Genomic DNA, 16,244 nt, shown 5'->3' on the forward strand with positions numbered 1-16,244 from the left:
TCCATCTTCTCCCTCTGCACGGACGCATGGGCACAGTGGAGGGTGGACATGAGGCATCTTCTCCCGGCACAAGGCTCCCCACTGTGTCATATCTCCAAACCCCATGCTGTGCGCCCCACTCCCATATTCCCTGCCTCCTGCTCTGCTGACCCTCAGACCTGTTTCTCTCCCTGTCTTGTCAAAAACCACAGCCTTCCACCAGCCAGTCTCCTCCCTGGCCCTCGCCCCTCTGGCCCAGCAGTCATGTCTTGACCGTACTTCCTCTTACCCCCTGCCACTGCCAAATTCAGGCCCACGCCTTCTTGTCTGGGTCACCACACCTGCTGCTCAGCATACCATCTGCCTTACCATCTCAGTCCCCTCTAATGCACCTTCTATGCTGCCTCGAGGGATCTTTCCAGAACAATAATTTTCATGGTGTTCGTGCCCTGTTGAAAATTCTCTGGTGCCAGCTGCCAGAACAACCCTCAGTCCCAGCACCCAGGTGCCTCATAGTCTGACTCCTGCTTGGCCTCTTAGCACCCACACCCAGTGCCTTCCACTGCACAGAGACCCCTTGAAGTTCTCCAGATGTGTGTCCTGCTGTTTCCCCACCTCAGCACATGCTTCCCCCTGTCTGTGGAGCTCTCAGCTCTCTCTTCTTCATCCAGCTGTTTTTATTCTCAAAGCCTCCCCTGGCACCCCGAGCACAGGTTAGCTGCCCCTCTGGGCTCCATATCCCCCTGGATTCCTTCTCTCAGGGCACCCATCACACTAGATTACAAATGTCTGCTTACCTGGGAACACCTCGAGGGCAGGGACTCTCCATCACCACCCAAGCACCTAGCAGGTGACCAGTAAATAGCCATTGAAGGGCTGAAATGAAATCCTTTTTGAAAGGAAACTGGGGAATGAATGAATGAGAAGTAGCACACCCTTAGCGAGTGTTTCCTAAGTGCCTGGCACTATTCTAAGCATTTTGTAGGTCTCGCTCGCTAATCATCATAGCAGTCCTGGAGGTGGGAACTATCGCTGTCACCTCCATTCTTTTTTTTTTTTTTAATATTTTATTTATTTTTTATTTTTTTAATTGTTTGTTTTGTTTGTTTTTATTTTTATTTATTTATGATAGTCACGCAGAGAGAGAGAGTGAGAGAGAGGCAGAGACACAGGCAGAGGGAGAAGCAGGCTCCATGCACCGGGAGCCCGACGTGGGATTCGATCCCGGGTCTCCAGGATCGCGCCCTGGGCCAAAGGCAGGCGCCAAACCGCTGCGCCACCCAGGGATCCCTGTCACCTCCATTCTTTGTGATGCCAGCAGGCTGTGTCCCAGGACCTGGTGGGGGAGGGGGGCGTCCCATGGGACCAGCCAAGAGGGGCCCTGGCTATTCACAGGACAGAAAGCAAACACAAGCCAGCAGGAGGTAAAAGCAGAGTTTATTGAAGATGTCAGGAAAGTGCAGGTAGAGACAGTGTCTGGGAGACTCAGGAAAGGGATGTGAGTCTTGTCTATGTTTGTGGCTTGGGGTGTTTGTTGAGGGTGGTGGTCTGGTGTATGTGTCCTCGCAGGCAGCCAGGAACTGGTTTGAACAAAGACAAAGGCCCAAGTGTTATCCCTTGGAGCCAGGGGTTCTTGGTGTCAATGCCTAGTACCAGGGGGTCTGGAAGACACATATGATGGCTTCTCTAGTCATTGTCACCTGGTCCTTCCTCAGATGTCATCTCTTCCAGAGAAATCATCCACTCCTTGTTCTTTATAAGAAGGATGCACTATCTGCATTAGGAGGCTTGTGTAAAGTGGGGATGCAAGTCCTGGCAAGAAGAGAAACAGGGAAAGGAGTGAAAAGATTTTTATGGAGTCCTTCAGTTTCCCTGTCTCCTCTAGATGAGGAACCCGAGTACACACAGGTTCAAGAATGTTGCTCAAGGTCACACAGCTTGTAAGTGTAAAAGCTGGATTTGAATCCAGGCAGTCTGGTACCTAATTGTTGCTCTTAACTGCTCCGACTATACTTTTTCTCTAAGGAAACAGGAGGAATGGTGAAAAAGAAAGTGAAGAGCAGGGATCAGAGAGCTCCCTGCTCATAAGAGGGTTGCTTATCAATGCACCATGCCCTCAGCTTCTGTGGGCCTGAAGGGAGAGCCAGGGGGTCTCTCCCTTTTGCATCTAGGAGAGAGGTAAAAGTGGGATTGATGTAGTTTGGACATATAGGTGAGGTTTGCTGGGGTGAGGTCTGGAGCCGATGACCAAGAAAGAGTTCTTGAGATGTCTTTGGTGCAAAATGGTGGTTCTATGAAAGCATGGGGACAGGACCCATGGGCAGAAAGAGCTGCTGCACCGGGGTTGTGAGGGGTGCTGATTATATACTTGGGGGTTGGGAGAGGTAAGGAAAAAGGAGGTTTCCGAAAGAACTTTCATATGCTAAAGAGTACCTACAGGATACTGGAGGCCTTCCCACTGCCAAGTTAAGGTTGTTTTTTTCCCTCTAGCAATGCATTAACATTAAGATAGTTGGGAGCTTCCTGGAGGAATATTACACTCTTCCCACTTCAAGTCTCTGTCAATGGGCTACAGGTTATTATTATTTTTTAAAGATTTATTTATTTATTCATGAGAGAAACAGAGCGGTAGAGACACAGGCAGAAGGAGAAGCAGGCTCCATGCAGGGAGCCTGATGTGGAACTTGATTCCGGGACTCCGGGATCACTCTCTGAGCCAAAGGCAGATGCTCAACCACTGAGCTACTCAGGCATCCTTGGGCTACAGGTTATAAGGACATTTAATTGTATGTACATTTCTTTTTTTTTTCTTTTAAAGATTTTATTTATTCATTCATGAGAGACACAAAGAGAGAGAGAGAGAGGCAGAGACACAGGCAGAGGGAGAAGCAGGCTCTGTGCAGGGAGCCCGACGTGGGACTTGATCCCGGGTCTCCAGGATCACACCCTGGGCTGAAGGTGGCGCTAAAGCGCTGAGCCCCCCAGCTGCCCTGTATGTCCATTTCCTTCTGGAAGCTAGGTGATTGATAAAAATTCTTTGTTCTTGTAAATCACTAAGACATTTGTAAGCTGAGGGAGCCCCCTGTCTTGCTGGACTGTGCTCTCTCTAAATTAACTACTTGTTTTTCCTTTCCTTAGCTTTAGGGCAGCCAGGAGTGCCTGGGGAATGTCACACTTATCCCACCTGGCGGGGGTGGGGGGGTGGAGTTGCAGGGTGTCAGCTTGTGTTGTGTCCTCAGCTAGCCCTCATCAGAATCTCTTTGCTCTTCACTCTTCATAATGCTAAGAGGCAGCCTGTTTGGTGTTTCCGGGGTCAGGCGGCCTGCTTCCAGAGCCTTCCGGGCCATATGAATTTATGCAGGAATCCTAACCTTTCAATCCACACTTTCCTCTTCTATAAATCAGGGATACCTATGGTATCTACCACATAGATTGTGAAAAACGAAGTGAGATAAGGAGTGAATGTGCATAGCCCAGGGCCTGACATGGGGTAAGCATTCAACAAATAGGATACAATATTATATTATTTAGGTAGTAGCTTTGGAATCAGAGTAAGGTTCGAGACCATATGGCATCGCAATGAAATCTGAATTTTCTGCCCCTCTTGATGGGGAACAGAGGGCTAGCTGAGGACAAAGCACAAACTGACACCCCACAAACAACTCTCTCACCCACGGTGGGAGACCTGTGACATTCCTCAGGAAGTTCCCAACTGTCTTAATGTTAATGCCTTGTTAGAAGAAAAAACAACCTTTAACTTGACAATGGCAAGGCTTCCAGTATCTTGTAGGTACTCTTTAGCTTATGCAAATCTTTTTGAAAACTCCCTTTTCCTTACCTCCCCCCACACTGCAGGCATGTAATCAGTCACCCCTCACAAGCCTGGGGCAGCAGCTCTTTCTGCCCAAGGGTTCTGTCCCCGTGCTTTCATAGAACCGCCGTTTTGCACCAAAGACGTCTCAAAAACTCTTTTTTGGTCATTGGCTCCAGACCTCACCTACCAAAACCACATCACTCCGAGTTCCCTGATATTCTATTCTAAGTTTTAGAATTCCATAGGCTTACTAGGAACCCGGCAGAATCTTCTGGTCCAGTGATTTGCATTTGTGTAGTATCTGTGTTTGTTGATTGTAGCTAATTGAAGTAGGTGAGAACTTGGAGCAGGGGCCTGGCGTTAAAGGGTTCAGTCCCTGCTCTGCCACTCGCTGGCTTATTACTTTGGACAAGTAACGTTAGCTCTTTGGTCCTTGGTATCCTCATCTGTAAAACGTAAACTGTAAACAAACTATAAAACAAAACATTGTAATGGTTAAATGAGAGCATGTAAAAACACCTGGAAAGACAAATAGTTGACACCTACTTTAAAAGTTTAAAGTGTTGGGACGCCTGGGTGGCTCAGTGGTTGAGCGTCTTACCTTCAGCTCAGGTCGTGATCTCAGGGTCCTGGGATCAAGTCCCACATTGGAGTCCCTGTGGGAAGTCTGCTTCTCCCTCTGCCTACATCTCTGCCTCCCTCTCTGTGTGTCTCGTGAATGAATAAATAAAATTTAAAAAAAAAGGGGAGGGGTAAGTGTGGGGCACCTGGGTGGCTCAGTTGATTGTCTGCCTTCTGCTCAGGTCATGATCCTGTTGGGTTCTGGGATCGAGCCCTGCATCAGACTCTTTGCTCAGCAGCGAGTCTGCTTCTCTCTCTGTGATCTCTCCGGCTCTCACTCTCTCAAATAAATAAATAAAATCTTTAAAAAATAATAATAATGAAAGGTAAGTGTTGTTTTTAAGGTGACGCCCAAGTATGTTAACTCTACAGATGACTGGCGGGAAGATGGTATGATTAGTTACAGCCTCAAGCTGTGGAATGAAGGGGAAAGGTGGGTCTTGGATGGAGAGGATTATGAATCTGCCTGTGGCTCCAGGTGAAAAATGAGTGTTCAAAAACAACAGGAATAATAATTTGAATTTTGTTGTTTGTTTGTTTGTTTCAAGTCTTTCTGTTCAGATAAAGAATTAGAGAAATTCCTCTCTTCTCCTTCTCCAAGAGCCATGTGGCTGGATAGCTTCTGGTGGATCTTTCATGAGAGGTACCAGGTAACACAAATCTGATTGCTTCTCTCCCTTGCTTATTTTTCTCTGGAACAAACCCAGCCTCTTTCACATGGGCTGTAAACCTCTGATTTTGTGGAGCACTCCTGCAGCCTCATCTGCCACCTTGACCACACACCCCCCTGCGCCCCGTCCCTCCCCAGTGCCTCACCTACCCAGACACCCCATGCCTCAGCCACTGCACAATGTCTTGTAGCTCCCTGAGTGTCAGGAACCAGTCTGTGTCACATGGCTCGTCAAGCATAGGGCCGGAAGCAGAGTCAGGACCTCCCAGCCCAGAGTTTGGGTGCTTTCTTCAACAATCTGTCTCTATGTATATATCTATTTTATAAATCCTATGAAAATTAGTGTACTATTTCATTAATAACATGAGGTTAAATATCTCAAGAATGAGGTTCCTAAACATGAGAAAAGTACATATTTCAGAATCTCAGCCGTTGGCCATTTAAACCAGGGGCTCTAGTAATTCCTTCTCCACTTTTATTCCTGGTAGCCAAACAAGGAGGTCCAGAATAAGCTGTTTGACCGGATATCCCAAAACTACGCCTCTCTCTTGCTGCATGAATTCAAGTCCCACTATGAAGAGGCTCTCTTAAAAGTGAGCATCAAGCACTGTTTGGAGAAAAAAAAATCACACTAGATATCTCTTCACTTCTATTGCCAATAGAATGCCCATAACATTCTGTGAGGGAGTAAGCAGTGAGTTGTGCTATATTCATACACTGACTTGTAATGCAGCAGTTAAAATAAATAAGGCAGATTTATATATGGTATATTTTAAGTAAAAAGCAAAGCAATTTATAGAACTGTGTTTAAAAATGTGTATGTGTGTGTGTATATATATATGTATGTGTGCCTCTGAATAGAAAAAAAAGATCTAGAAAAATACTTACCAAACTCAGCAATGGTTATCACTGAGGAATGAGGCTGTAAGAGACTTCCTTTCCCATTTTATATATTTCTGTAGTATTTAAATAAGCGTGTAATTTTAAAAGTATAAATATACATATATTCACAAAGACTGATTTAACTACATAAATTATTTAAAGTACCACAGTCAGAGTTAAAAGGCAAAGGAGAAACGGCAGAAATCACATAGCACATACATCACACAGTGTAATCAACACTTACAAATCGGGGTGCCTGGCTGGCTCAGTCAGAGGCACATTTGACTCTTGATCTTGGTGTTGTGAGTTCAAGCCCCACTTTGGGTGTGGAGATTACTTAAATAAAAACTTTTAAAAAAGAACTCTTACAGGGATCCCTGGGTGGCTCAGCAGTTTAGCACCTGCCTTTGGCCCAGGGTATGATTCTGGGGTCCCGGGATTGAGTCCCACCTTGGCCTCCCTGCATGGAGCCTGCTTCTCCCTCTGTCTTTGTCTCTGCCTCTCTCTCTGTAGGTCTCTCATGAATAAATAAAATCTTAAAAAAAAAAAAAAAAAAACTCTTACAAATTGATAAGATGAGGGGCGCCTGGGTAGCTCAGTGATTGAGCATATGTCTTTGGCTCAGGTCGTGATTCCGGGGTCCTGGGATGGAGTCCTACATTGGGCTTCCCGCAGGGAGCCTGCTTCTCCCTCTGCCTGTGTCTCTGCCTCTCTCTCTGTGTGTCTCTCATGAATAAATAAATAAAATCTTTTTTAAAAAGATTAAAAACATAAAACAATAATAATTTGATACTCCTTTTTACCTGCTAGATGCATTGATTAAAAAGAATGATTCCCAGGGTTGTGAAGCATCTAGGGAAATGGCGCTCTGAGAGTCTGAGAAGTAAATTAATACATTTTTGCTACAAGGCAGTTATACTAGTTAAGTGTCCACCTACCAAATCACTTCGATGTTCTGTGCCCCAGTTTCGACATCTATAAAATGGAGGTGATAGTGCCTCGCTCACTGAGTTATCCTAAGGATTAATTAAATAAGATGATGTTTGTAAGGCATCTGACATATCGCCCAGCGCCCCAAGCACATCATAACTGCTGTAATTACTATCATGATTCTATCTTCTGGAGGTCATAATCGAATACTCAGGAAAAGCTGCCTTCCCTCGTGCATGCAACAGATTTTTGCCTGCGATGTGCCAGACAGAGAAATACTTAACAAAATAATTATTCCACATAATTAGTAATGTAAAGGGATAGTATCCATTGATGGGGATGTTGAAAGATTTTGATATGACTATTCAGCACAATATTATGAAGGTCACTCCTGGCAAAAAAAAGAAAATTCCAAAAAGTTGATAAGAACCCAAGGAAGTGCTTATACTATATTGTTAAATGAATTAAGCCAGATACAGATGTGTAATTTAAGATCAACTCAAGTTGAGAAGGAACAGCAGTACCACCTATGCGTAGGGAAAAAAACCCAGTAGTAGTACTTCCTTCTATCTCCCAGAGGTAGCAAGATGGGCAGGTCAAGGGTATGTCCTCATCTGGGCTACTCTTGCAGGTGGCAGAAGGCTGAGCCGCAGACCACCTGCAGAGGAGCTGGGGGAGGGGGAGGCTGCTGGCCAAGCAAGGCAAGCAGCAGGTTTGAGGTGTGGCCCCCAGGTAGGGTCAGGGGTCCGCCAAGACATGGGCCTGCAGCAGAGGGAAATTGCCACCCCCATCTCCTCCATGAGTGGAAGGCCGTGTGGTGTCAGGTAAAGAGTTTAATCATGGATCCTTTTGGCAGTCAGGGGCTCTTTTCTAGTTGCGGAAATGTCCAGAATGTTGCCTGAGCTCTGCTTCCCGCCCCCCACCAGAGGTTGCCGTCGCTTCTAAGTAAAGCCGTGTACACCAGCTTCTGTTGCTGTTTCCCGCAGTCCTGGTTCAACACACATGAATTCAAATCGGACATCTGTAACACAATGAGCCTGTGGATTTCAGGTAAGGAGGCCTGCTCTGTCCTGGGGGCAGCAATTCTGGAAACACTTTTCTGCCTGGGCCTCAGTGTGTTGTTGCCATCACACCTCTCAGGCAGTTGTCCTTTGCTCCTGTTGACGTTAAAGAAGGTAAGGTGTGCGGTCAGAGCCCCCAGGAGTACTGATTGCCCTGTTTCCACAAAATAGTGCGGAGACATTCCTCGTCGCCTTATCGTGTCCCTCGATCTGCAGGAAGCAGGTTTTAGCAGAGGTTAGTTGGCCATGTGCTACGGGTCAATGGACCCAGAGCTCAGGAGAAATTTCTCAGACAGAGAAATACTTAACAAAATAATTATTCCACATAATTAGTAATGTAAAGGGATAGTATCCATTGCTGATTGAATGATCCCACTCTTCAACTCCGGGGTGACCCCGTGTGGCCCAATTGTAGTCCCCTCATCCCTGCCGTGCACATAGTGCCAGGCTGATGTTTGCTTTTAACTACTTTTCACTCCCCTTCCTACTCCTTTCTTCTGGACCTAGATATTTTATAAGGTCATTAACATCTGCCTATTGAGATGTTCCTGTGTACTAAGTACTGCACTAAGTAAGCACTTTTTTTTTTTACATTTCCTATTGTCCTGGGGGTCTCCCAAGTTCACTTCCACATTGGGATATTTGCTCAGAGAACTCACAGTCTCAGCATGTAGTTACGTTCACGGCTAAGATTATGGCAATGAAGTGAGGATACACAGCCAGGGGAATACTCTTTTTCTTAAAAAAAAAAAAAAAATTTATTCGTTCATTCATGAGAGACACAGGCAGAAGGAGAAGCAGGCTTCATGCATGGAGCCCGATGTGGGACTCTATCCCAGGACCCCAGAACCCCAGGATCACAACCTGAGCCTAAAGCAGACGCTCAACCACTGAGCCACCTAGGTGCCCCCAGCCAAGGAATACTCTTAAGGGAAAAAACAGGCAGAGTCTGGAGGAATTGGTGTGGGCTTCCTTTTGCTCTCTTCCTTCTATGAGGAGTTAGGCAGGGCGCTCTCATCCCTCTGCAACAAAAATGTAGCAACATGTTTGATGTTTCTGCCTGGGGAAGCCTACAGGAGACACAGCACCTGCAGCTTATACTGGGGGCTGGTCACATAGACACCTCTGTCTATCAGGTACCAACATTCCAGGAAGCAGGTGTTCAGCAGAAGCCACATTGTTTTATAGATTGTTTAGGCACATTAAGCCTCTTTTGACAGGGAAAAAACATTTTCTCCAGCTATATTCTTTTTTTTTTTTCCCAGCTATATTCTTATAATTGATGTACAACATTCTGTAAACTTAAAATACACAAAGTAATGATTTGATGCATGCATCTATTGGGGAATGTTAACCATGATAAGGTTAGTTAACACATCCTTCACCAAATAATTACCATTTTGTTGTTATGGCGAGAAGACTTAAGGTCTACTCTCAAAGCAATGCTCAAATATACAACACACTGTTATTAACTATAGTCATCATGCTTGTACATTAGATGCCTGGAACTGGTTCCTCATATAACTGGAAGTTTATACCCTTTGACCAACATTTCTTCCTTTTCTCCATCCCCAGCCCTGGCAACCATCATTGTACTCTCTGCTTCTATGAGCTTGGCTTTTTCGATTCCATGTATAAGTGAGATTATATGGTATTTGTCTCTCTGTCTGCTTTATTTCACTTAGCATAATGCCCTCAGGGTTCATCCATGCTGTTGCAGTGTCTGATTTTCCTTCCTTGTCTGTGACTGGATAATATTCCATCATGTGTATATACCACATTTTCTTTATCCATTCATCATCCATGCATGGACTGTCAGGTTGTTTCTATGTCTTGGCTGTGGTGAATAATGCTGCAGTCAATATGGGAGTGCAGGCATCTTTCTGAGACAGAGATTTCTTTTTTTTCTTTTTCTTTTTTTTTAAGATTTTATTTACTTATTCACAGAAAGAGAGGCAGAGACACAGGCAGAGGGAGAAGCACGCTCCATGTAGAGAGCCCGATGCAGGACTCAGTCCCAGGACTCTGGGCTCATGACCTGAGTCAAAGGCAGATGCTCAACCCCTGCGCCACCCAGGTGCCCCCACATGGTTTTCTTACAAGAAGAGCATTAACCCCATAAACATCACCATCAGATATTTAGGGAGAACCCGTTTCTGGTTAGCTAAGTATGATAATATGTTGAACAAATACTTACTAATCTCCTATTTATCATGTGCTAGGTCCAGTGCTAAGCCCTGGAGATGCACAGGTGAATAAGATCCAGGTCTTGTGCTCGGGAGCTCATAGTCCAACAGGAAGAGAGGAGATAATCACTCCAGGAAAAGGAGTGATTACAATGCCTTCACATCTGGATAGCACAGGATCACGTGTCCTGGTGTGATCCAGTTGTCATACCCACGCTGTCTGGAGGTGCCAGGCAAACCTCTCCATCTCTTTTCCAGAGGAAGCCACCAAAGCTTCCTATAGATGCAGAGATGCAGGAAGTGGCTTCCCCAAGGCCACAGGCCCAGTGTAGGATGGGGCTAAGGCTTGAACCCCCTTCCCCAGGACCAGTGGGGGAGGGAGGGAAGGGGCTCTGTCTTGTTTTCTGCCTCCTTTCTCTTCTATGGAAGTTTTCATGATCACTCTTCACTCCCTGTTAGGTATCTACCCTTGCCTGCAGAGCTATAACAGCTGGGACTATTCAGAACTGGATCCAGAGAGATTCCGGAGAGAAAAAATAATTCTTCAGAGAAGATTGTTAAAGAGTAAGGTACCCCTTGTGGATTTGGGCCCCCTTTATTCCTGCCACACACCAGCCACCATCCAGTTGGGGCAGGGCAGGGCCTGGCAGGCTAGGGCCTTAGTATTGGCTGGTTCCCTCTCACATTCCCCCAAACTAGCCACCAACATGACTGAAATGCTTTCACTTAGGAATTCTAGAGTCAGCATGACATAATAGCTGGGAAACAGAGGTGGAACTTTATGTTAATTATACTGAGGGATGCCAGTGACTGGGTGTCTACTCTGGGTGAGGTTCCATGCTGGGTCTTTATCCATGTACTTAATCTCACAACAACCAGCTTGAGTATACACTAAATCCATTTCACAGATAAGGAAAGTAGAGTCCAGAGAAGCAAGTTGCCCAAGGCCTACTTTCTTATGGCACACAACAGGTGCATAAAGGGCCCTGTGTGCCAGACACGCATGCCCCGGCAGTGCAGTCTAGTGGAAAATTTAGGTTCCACAGTCACACTGCCATGGATTAGGCACTGCGGTGGCACAGGGAGAGATACCCAGTCTAGCCCTGAGATGGTCAGTCAGTGGCATGCAAGCTGAGATTTGAAGGATGTGTATTTTAGATAAGTGAAGGGGACAATTACTGTTCCAGATGGAGGGAACAGCATGTGAGAAGACCCAGAGGCATTCCTCATGGCAGCCGTGAGAGGACTCTTAACGGGTAACCAGCCCGTGGGTGACGAGGCCAGAATCCAAACTCAGGACTGCAAAGCCAGAGAGACACATGCTGAGTTTGGCAGATATTTCCTCCAGCAAGGGCATATCGACCCATTTCATGGGTGCACCCCAGAGTCGCAGCGAAGCCCTATCTTTCATGGGTCAATAGGACCCAGGGGGCAGACAACATCCCACTAATAAAGTCCCTTAACCACACACAGGACTTTTTGGAAGTGGAAGATAGGAGTGAGAAAATTATTTTTGTCTTAAATATAGTGCAAACAGTTTGTGCTGTAGAGAACGAGTCTGACCACAAAGCGGTACTCTGATTAACAATAAAAATAATGCTATTGCACACTGGCTGCATTCTTTGCACCAGCCACTGTTTGGGTTCTTTTGTGTCATCCCTACCTGAACCTCACGAGTGAGCCTGTCAGCCTAATCTTACAGCAGGATTTGAGGTGCAGAGAGGTTCCTGCACCCAGGGCTTCCTGGCACAACTGGGGGCCAGGATTTTGCTCAGACGGCTAATCAGCCTCCTGCTCTTGTCAGCCGGTGGCCTCTGTGGCCAAGGACATGGTTCTCCCCTCTCAGCCTACCTCCCTTAGGGAAACTGAGGTCACTCAGCAGGACTGGGGGGCCTCCTGAGAAGCATATTGTCCCTGGAGGGGCTCTGGCAAGGCCTGTCACATGCTGCCTATAAGGACGAGCGGCATCAGCATCTCTAGAAGGGCTGAAGCGGACTCTGCGGTGACACCCCCCACCAGGATCTCTGAATGTTGTCCAGTTTGCAAGACACTGGCGCAGGGCCCAGGGAAGGCAGTGCTCAGAGAAGAGCATGGCTGCACTTACTGAGTGGAAATGATAGCTTCGCTACTCCTCCTGAGCCTGGCACTTTCATTGCCACTTTTCTCAGCATTTACATTTACTGACCCACTTTATATGTTCCCTTTCCCAGCAATTACCATGGACACACAGAAATTTCAAAGTGAAAAAAAAAAAAAATGTAACCTGTAAAGGGTCTTCAAATTTAATGACACTCCCTGGGGATGATTGTTACTTTTCTAAGGGATTAGTCCAACATTTATTCATTTCAGTGTTTCGAGGTTTTGAGTTTTTTGTTTTTCTTTGAAGCCAGTACTTGTTTTTTTTTTCTTCATGTGGGTTGAGTGCTTGCCCTGTGTACTAGACTCTGTATACATGATTTACTCTAATTTGTTCACCAGCCCCACAAAGGTAGGTAGTGTTCAGACCTCCAGCAGGATCAGAGAGGTTAGGTAACTTGCCCAAGGTCACTCAGCAGAGGGAATGACAGGGGCTCTGAATGACAGTTTGCCTGAGGTCCATTGTCCTGCTGTGGCTGTTGCCTCCAGGGAGGGGGCTGTGTCAGAACTCCTGGTCTGCAGTGTCAGCTCCCAGACAAGAAGGGACTGAAGCACATTTTTCTCTTCTCTAGAAAGAGAGTTCTCTTTGTTCACTTCTAAGAGATGTATCTCCCAGATGTCTATCCAGAACAAGAAAATCCATTGCCTTAAGGTGAGTAGAGGGGCACAAACCCAGACCCCTTGCATCCCCAAAAGCTGCAATAACTTCTAGTTGGTTCCACATCTCTGCACTCCCTGTCCATCATCTCAGGGAGGGATCCGGGTCACTCTAGGTCTGCGTGAGTGAGTAGAGCACTGCAGGGTCACCCCACAGAAGTGCAGTGATTGGGGGATGAGAGGAACAGAAGCAGTTTCTAAGTGTAGGCTCAGCTCAAAGTGTTTTCGTATTTTTTCCTATCACTCCTCATCATAAACCTGTACTTGGCTCTCCTATCTGATATACGAAAGATGTTTAGGGTTCAAAGCTGGTGGCCAAGAAAGAATTCTTGAGATGTCTTTGATGCAAAAAGGTGGTTTTATTAAAGCACAGGAACAGGACCCATGGGCAGAAAGAGCTGCACTGGGGTTGTGATGAGTGGCTGGGCCGTTATATACTTCCGTGTGGGGAAGGGGTTAGGGAGAACCTGAGTCTAAGGAATTTTGGAAGCAAGGTTTCCAGGACCTTGAGGGAGCTAGCTATTGTTGGGATAAGGTCATTTCATTGTCTGATAAACCCTTAGTCACGAGACCCTTCAGATGTCTGTCGGTGGGTCATATGCTTGCAGGATGATTGCCAACACATATCTTGGGGGGTTTAGAGATAAAGGAAGTTTCCAAAGGAATGTTTATATGTTAAAGTAGATTCACAGGATTGTGGGGGTCGGGCTAGGATTGCCTTTTGCCCTTTGCCAAGTATTAACATCGAGGCAGCTGAGCTCCTAGAAGAAGGTCACTCTGCCTGTTTCAAGGACTTGTCAGTGGGCTGTAGGGAGTAAGGAAACTTGATTTGTCTTCTGCCTTTGTTTCCCACATCATGCTTGACACCACCTTGCCCCTCTCTGCCCTGTGATGTTCCCTCCTAGGTAGCTCCAGCACCGCCTCTCCCCTCCATTTTGCCCCTCTCCTGTCCCCAAATTCAGTTTGAGCTCCTCCACTGTTGTCGTAGGATCCTGGATACCTGCAATCTTTTCAATTTTAGTATATGTGCTACCAAAGCGAGCACCCTGCAATCTTTTCAAAATGCAGATCTAATTATGTTATACTGTCACCCCCTGGTCCCACCCTACTCACCCTACCAGAAACACCCTCCCCCAGCCCAAATGAAAAATACCTCCCAAACTTCAGAAGGCTTCCTCTTGCCTTGGGGTAGACTGACCTGTGTGGCCCCGCCATGACCTGTCAGCCCTATCCCCACCCTCCTCTGCTCTTGGGGTCCCACTGCAGGGTTGTTCTCTCAGTTCCTTGTAGACATCATATCCCCTACCAACACCTGGCCTTTGTACCTACCAACACTCCCTCCCCCACTGCCTCCAGCATCATCAGCATCTCCTCCCATTGGTAACATGAAACCTGCCAAATGCTACCTAGCAAGGCATACTTTTTTCCAGAGAGCTGGAAAAAAAATGCCTGGGAAAACTATGAATGAGGCCTTTTGCTGCCCCCCCCCCCTTTTCTTTAAAGATGTTATTTATTTTGGAGAGAAATAGATAGCAAGAGATTGAGCATGAGTAGCAGGGAGAGGGAGAAGCACACTCCCTGTTGAGCAGGGAGCCCGACATGAGCCTTGATCCCAGGATCATGACCTGAGCCGAAGGCACATACACCTAACAGTCTGAGCCACCCAGGCGCCCCATTGCTGCCCGTTTTTGTAAGTAATACACTTACTGGCACACAGCTGAGGTCACTGGTTGTCTGCTGTCTTCGACGATCTTTGCTCTCCAATGACAGAGTTGAGTACTTGTCATACAGACCTTATGGACTGCAAAGCTGTAGACATTCACTCTCTGGCTGTTTGCAGGAGTGTGCAGGGGACAAGCACTCATCCTATCCCAGCTGAAGCCTCGGGGCCAGCGGTCTCCACCCTGCTCCACATTCTGTCCCTTGTTCTGTGCGCTCAGAGCCCTCTCCTTCCAAACTATGGAATTATTCAGTCATTGCTCTGATGGCTGTGTCTCCCACTAATCTTTAAGCTGTAGACCCACATCCTTGTTTCTAATACCTTTGTTCTTAATAAGTAGGATAGGAGGTATGAGGCTTGACTCATCATTAGACCAGCCTTTCCCCTTTGCTTGGAGCTGGGTGGGCGGTGTTTCCACCCTGGAACATTCACCAGGTATTTGAAATGAATGGGTGAAGGGTGTGCCTTTCTGTTGTAAGATGGGATAAAGGCCCACTGCCAACTCCCGCGTGTTCTCAGGACAATCGCTTTTCGAAAACAGGATGTGAGGACATTTGGGGATCTGGCAATGGACATCCTTCTAACTGGCAATCCCAGTATTCCTTGGAAAGTCTTCATGTCACCATAGGGGTTGAAGGTCTCTGGTTAAAGCCTGCTCTCTGTTCTGAAAAAAAGATTCACAGCAGCCATACTCTTCAGTTTTAAGGGGCAAAAAACCACTTTATTGATATTATAAAAATCAACAGAAACAAAAATAAGGGAAATCTGCACATACATGAGGGATATAGTAAGCAGGAAAAGAGAATAAGGCAAAGTTATATCAAATCTGGTACTTACGACATCCAACCTCATCATTGGGGGGAGCCCCCTGGAGACAGCCAGGCTGGAGTCCTGATGGAGAGGTCTGGGCCGAGCATCCTCCCCTCCAGTGAGACTTCAACTGACCCTATTCAACTGACCCTAATAAGGGCCCTATTTATAGGGCAAATAAGTATTTGTAGGGCAAATGACTGGGGTCTGAAGTGAAACATTTGTTTGCCTATGGCAGTTTGGAGCAAGCTGCATTTCTATGTTATCATGTCTTTACATCTTCAAGGAGCCTGGGCTAGGTGTGCTTGGCTCCCCTCTGGGATTCTGGGGCAGCCAGCCCAGCCTGGAGCCTGCAAGGCAAATTTTATAGCTCTTGGCGTCCAGACCAGAAGGGCCAGTTCTGACCTAGTAGGTCAACTAATGTCAACTAACCAGGCTCCTGAGGTCACTTACACAGCACGAGTCTCACAAACAACAATCTTTAGCCTACCTGCATCCATGTGGGACACATCACGGAAACCATCCATACAATACATTCCCCCAATTCAGACTGCAGTTGTGCAGCCTCCATGGCCCTGAGACTAATGTTACCACTTTAAGTCCCTGTCATGTGGTTGGCTGCTCCCACCTTCTTGAGATGCTCTTTTCTCTTGGCTTCTATGTTGCCAGACTTTTGTGAGTGCCTTCCTTCCTGGCTGGCTCCCTGTCCTGTCAGTCGGTCTGACATGGCCCCTTCCCCTCTACCTACGTATTCTCCCCATGTGGGTCTCATCTGGTC

The 16,244-nt window shown here is 46.7% G+C and overlaps 1 protein-coding gene across 21 annotated transcripts in view; it reads left to right on the forward strand.

Moving 5' to 3' along the window:
- FAM227A (family with sequence similarity 227 member A) overlaps positions 1-16,244 on the forward strand; it is a 95,620-nt gene that overhangs the window by 19,041 nt on the left and 60,335 nt on the right. For 19 of the 21 annotated variants that reach the window (XR_005365586.1, XR_005365587.1, XR_005365585.1 and 16 more), the window contains 5 exons: positions 4,963-5,064; positions 5,573-5,677; positions 7,823-7,946; positions 10,603-10,707; positions 12,852-12,931. Coding sequence is in view for 17 of the 21 variants with exons in the window: in XM_038550569.1 (XP_038406497.1) it covers positions 4,963-5,064; positions 5,573-5,677; positions 7,823-7,946; positions 10,603-10,707; positions 12,852-12,931 (516 nt within the window). In the remaining 4 variants the exon portion in view is untranslated. The remainder of the gene's footprint in view (positions 1-4,962; positions 5,065-5,572; positions 5,678-7,822; positions 7,947-10,602; positions 10,708-12,851; positions 12,932-16,244) is intronic. The other 2 variants (XM_038550563.1, XM_038550567.1) reach the window with 2 other exon arrangements.

This window comes from Canis lupus, chromosome 10 (genome assembly GCF_011100685.1).
Source record: "Canis lupus familiaris isolate Mischka breed German Shepherd chromosome 10, alternate assembly UU_Cfam_GSD_1.0, whole genome shotgun sequence".
Classification (NCBI taxonomy): Eukaryota; Metazoa; Chordata; class Mammalia; order Carnivora; family Canidae; genus Canis; species Canis lupus.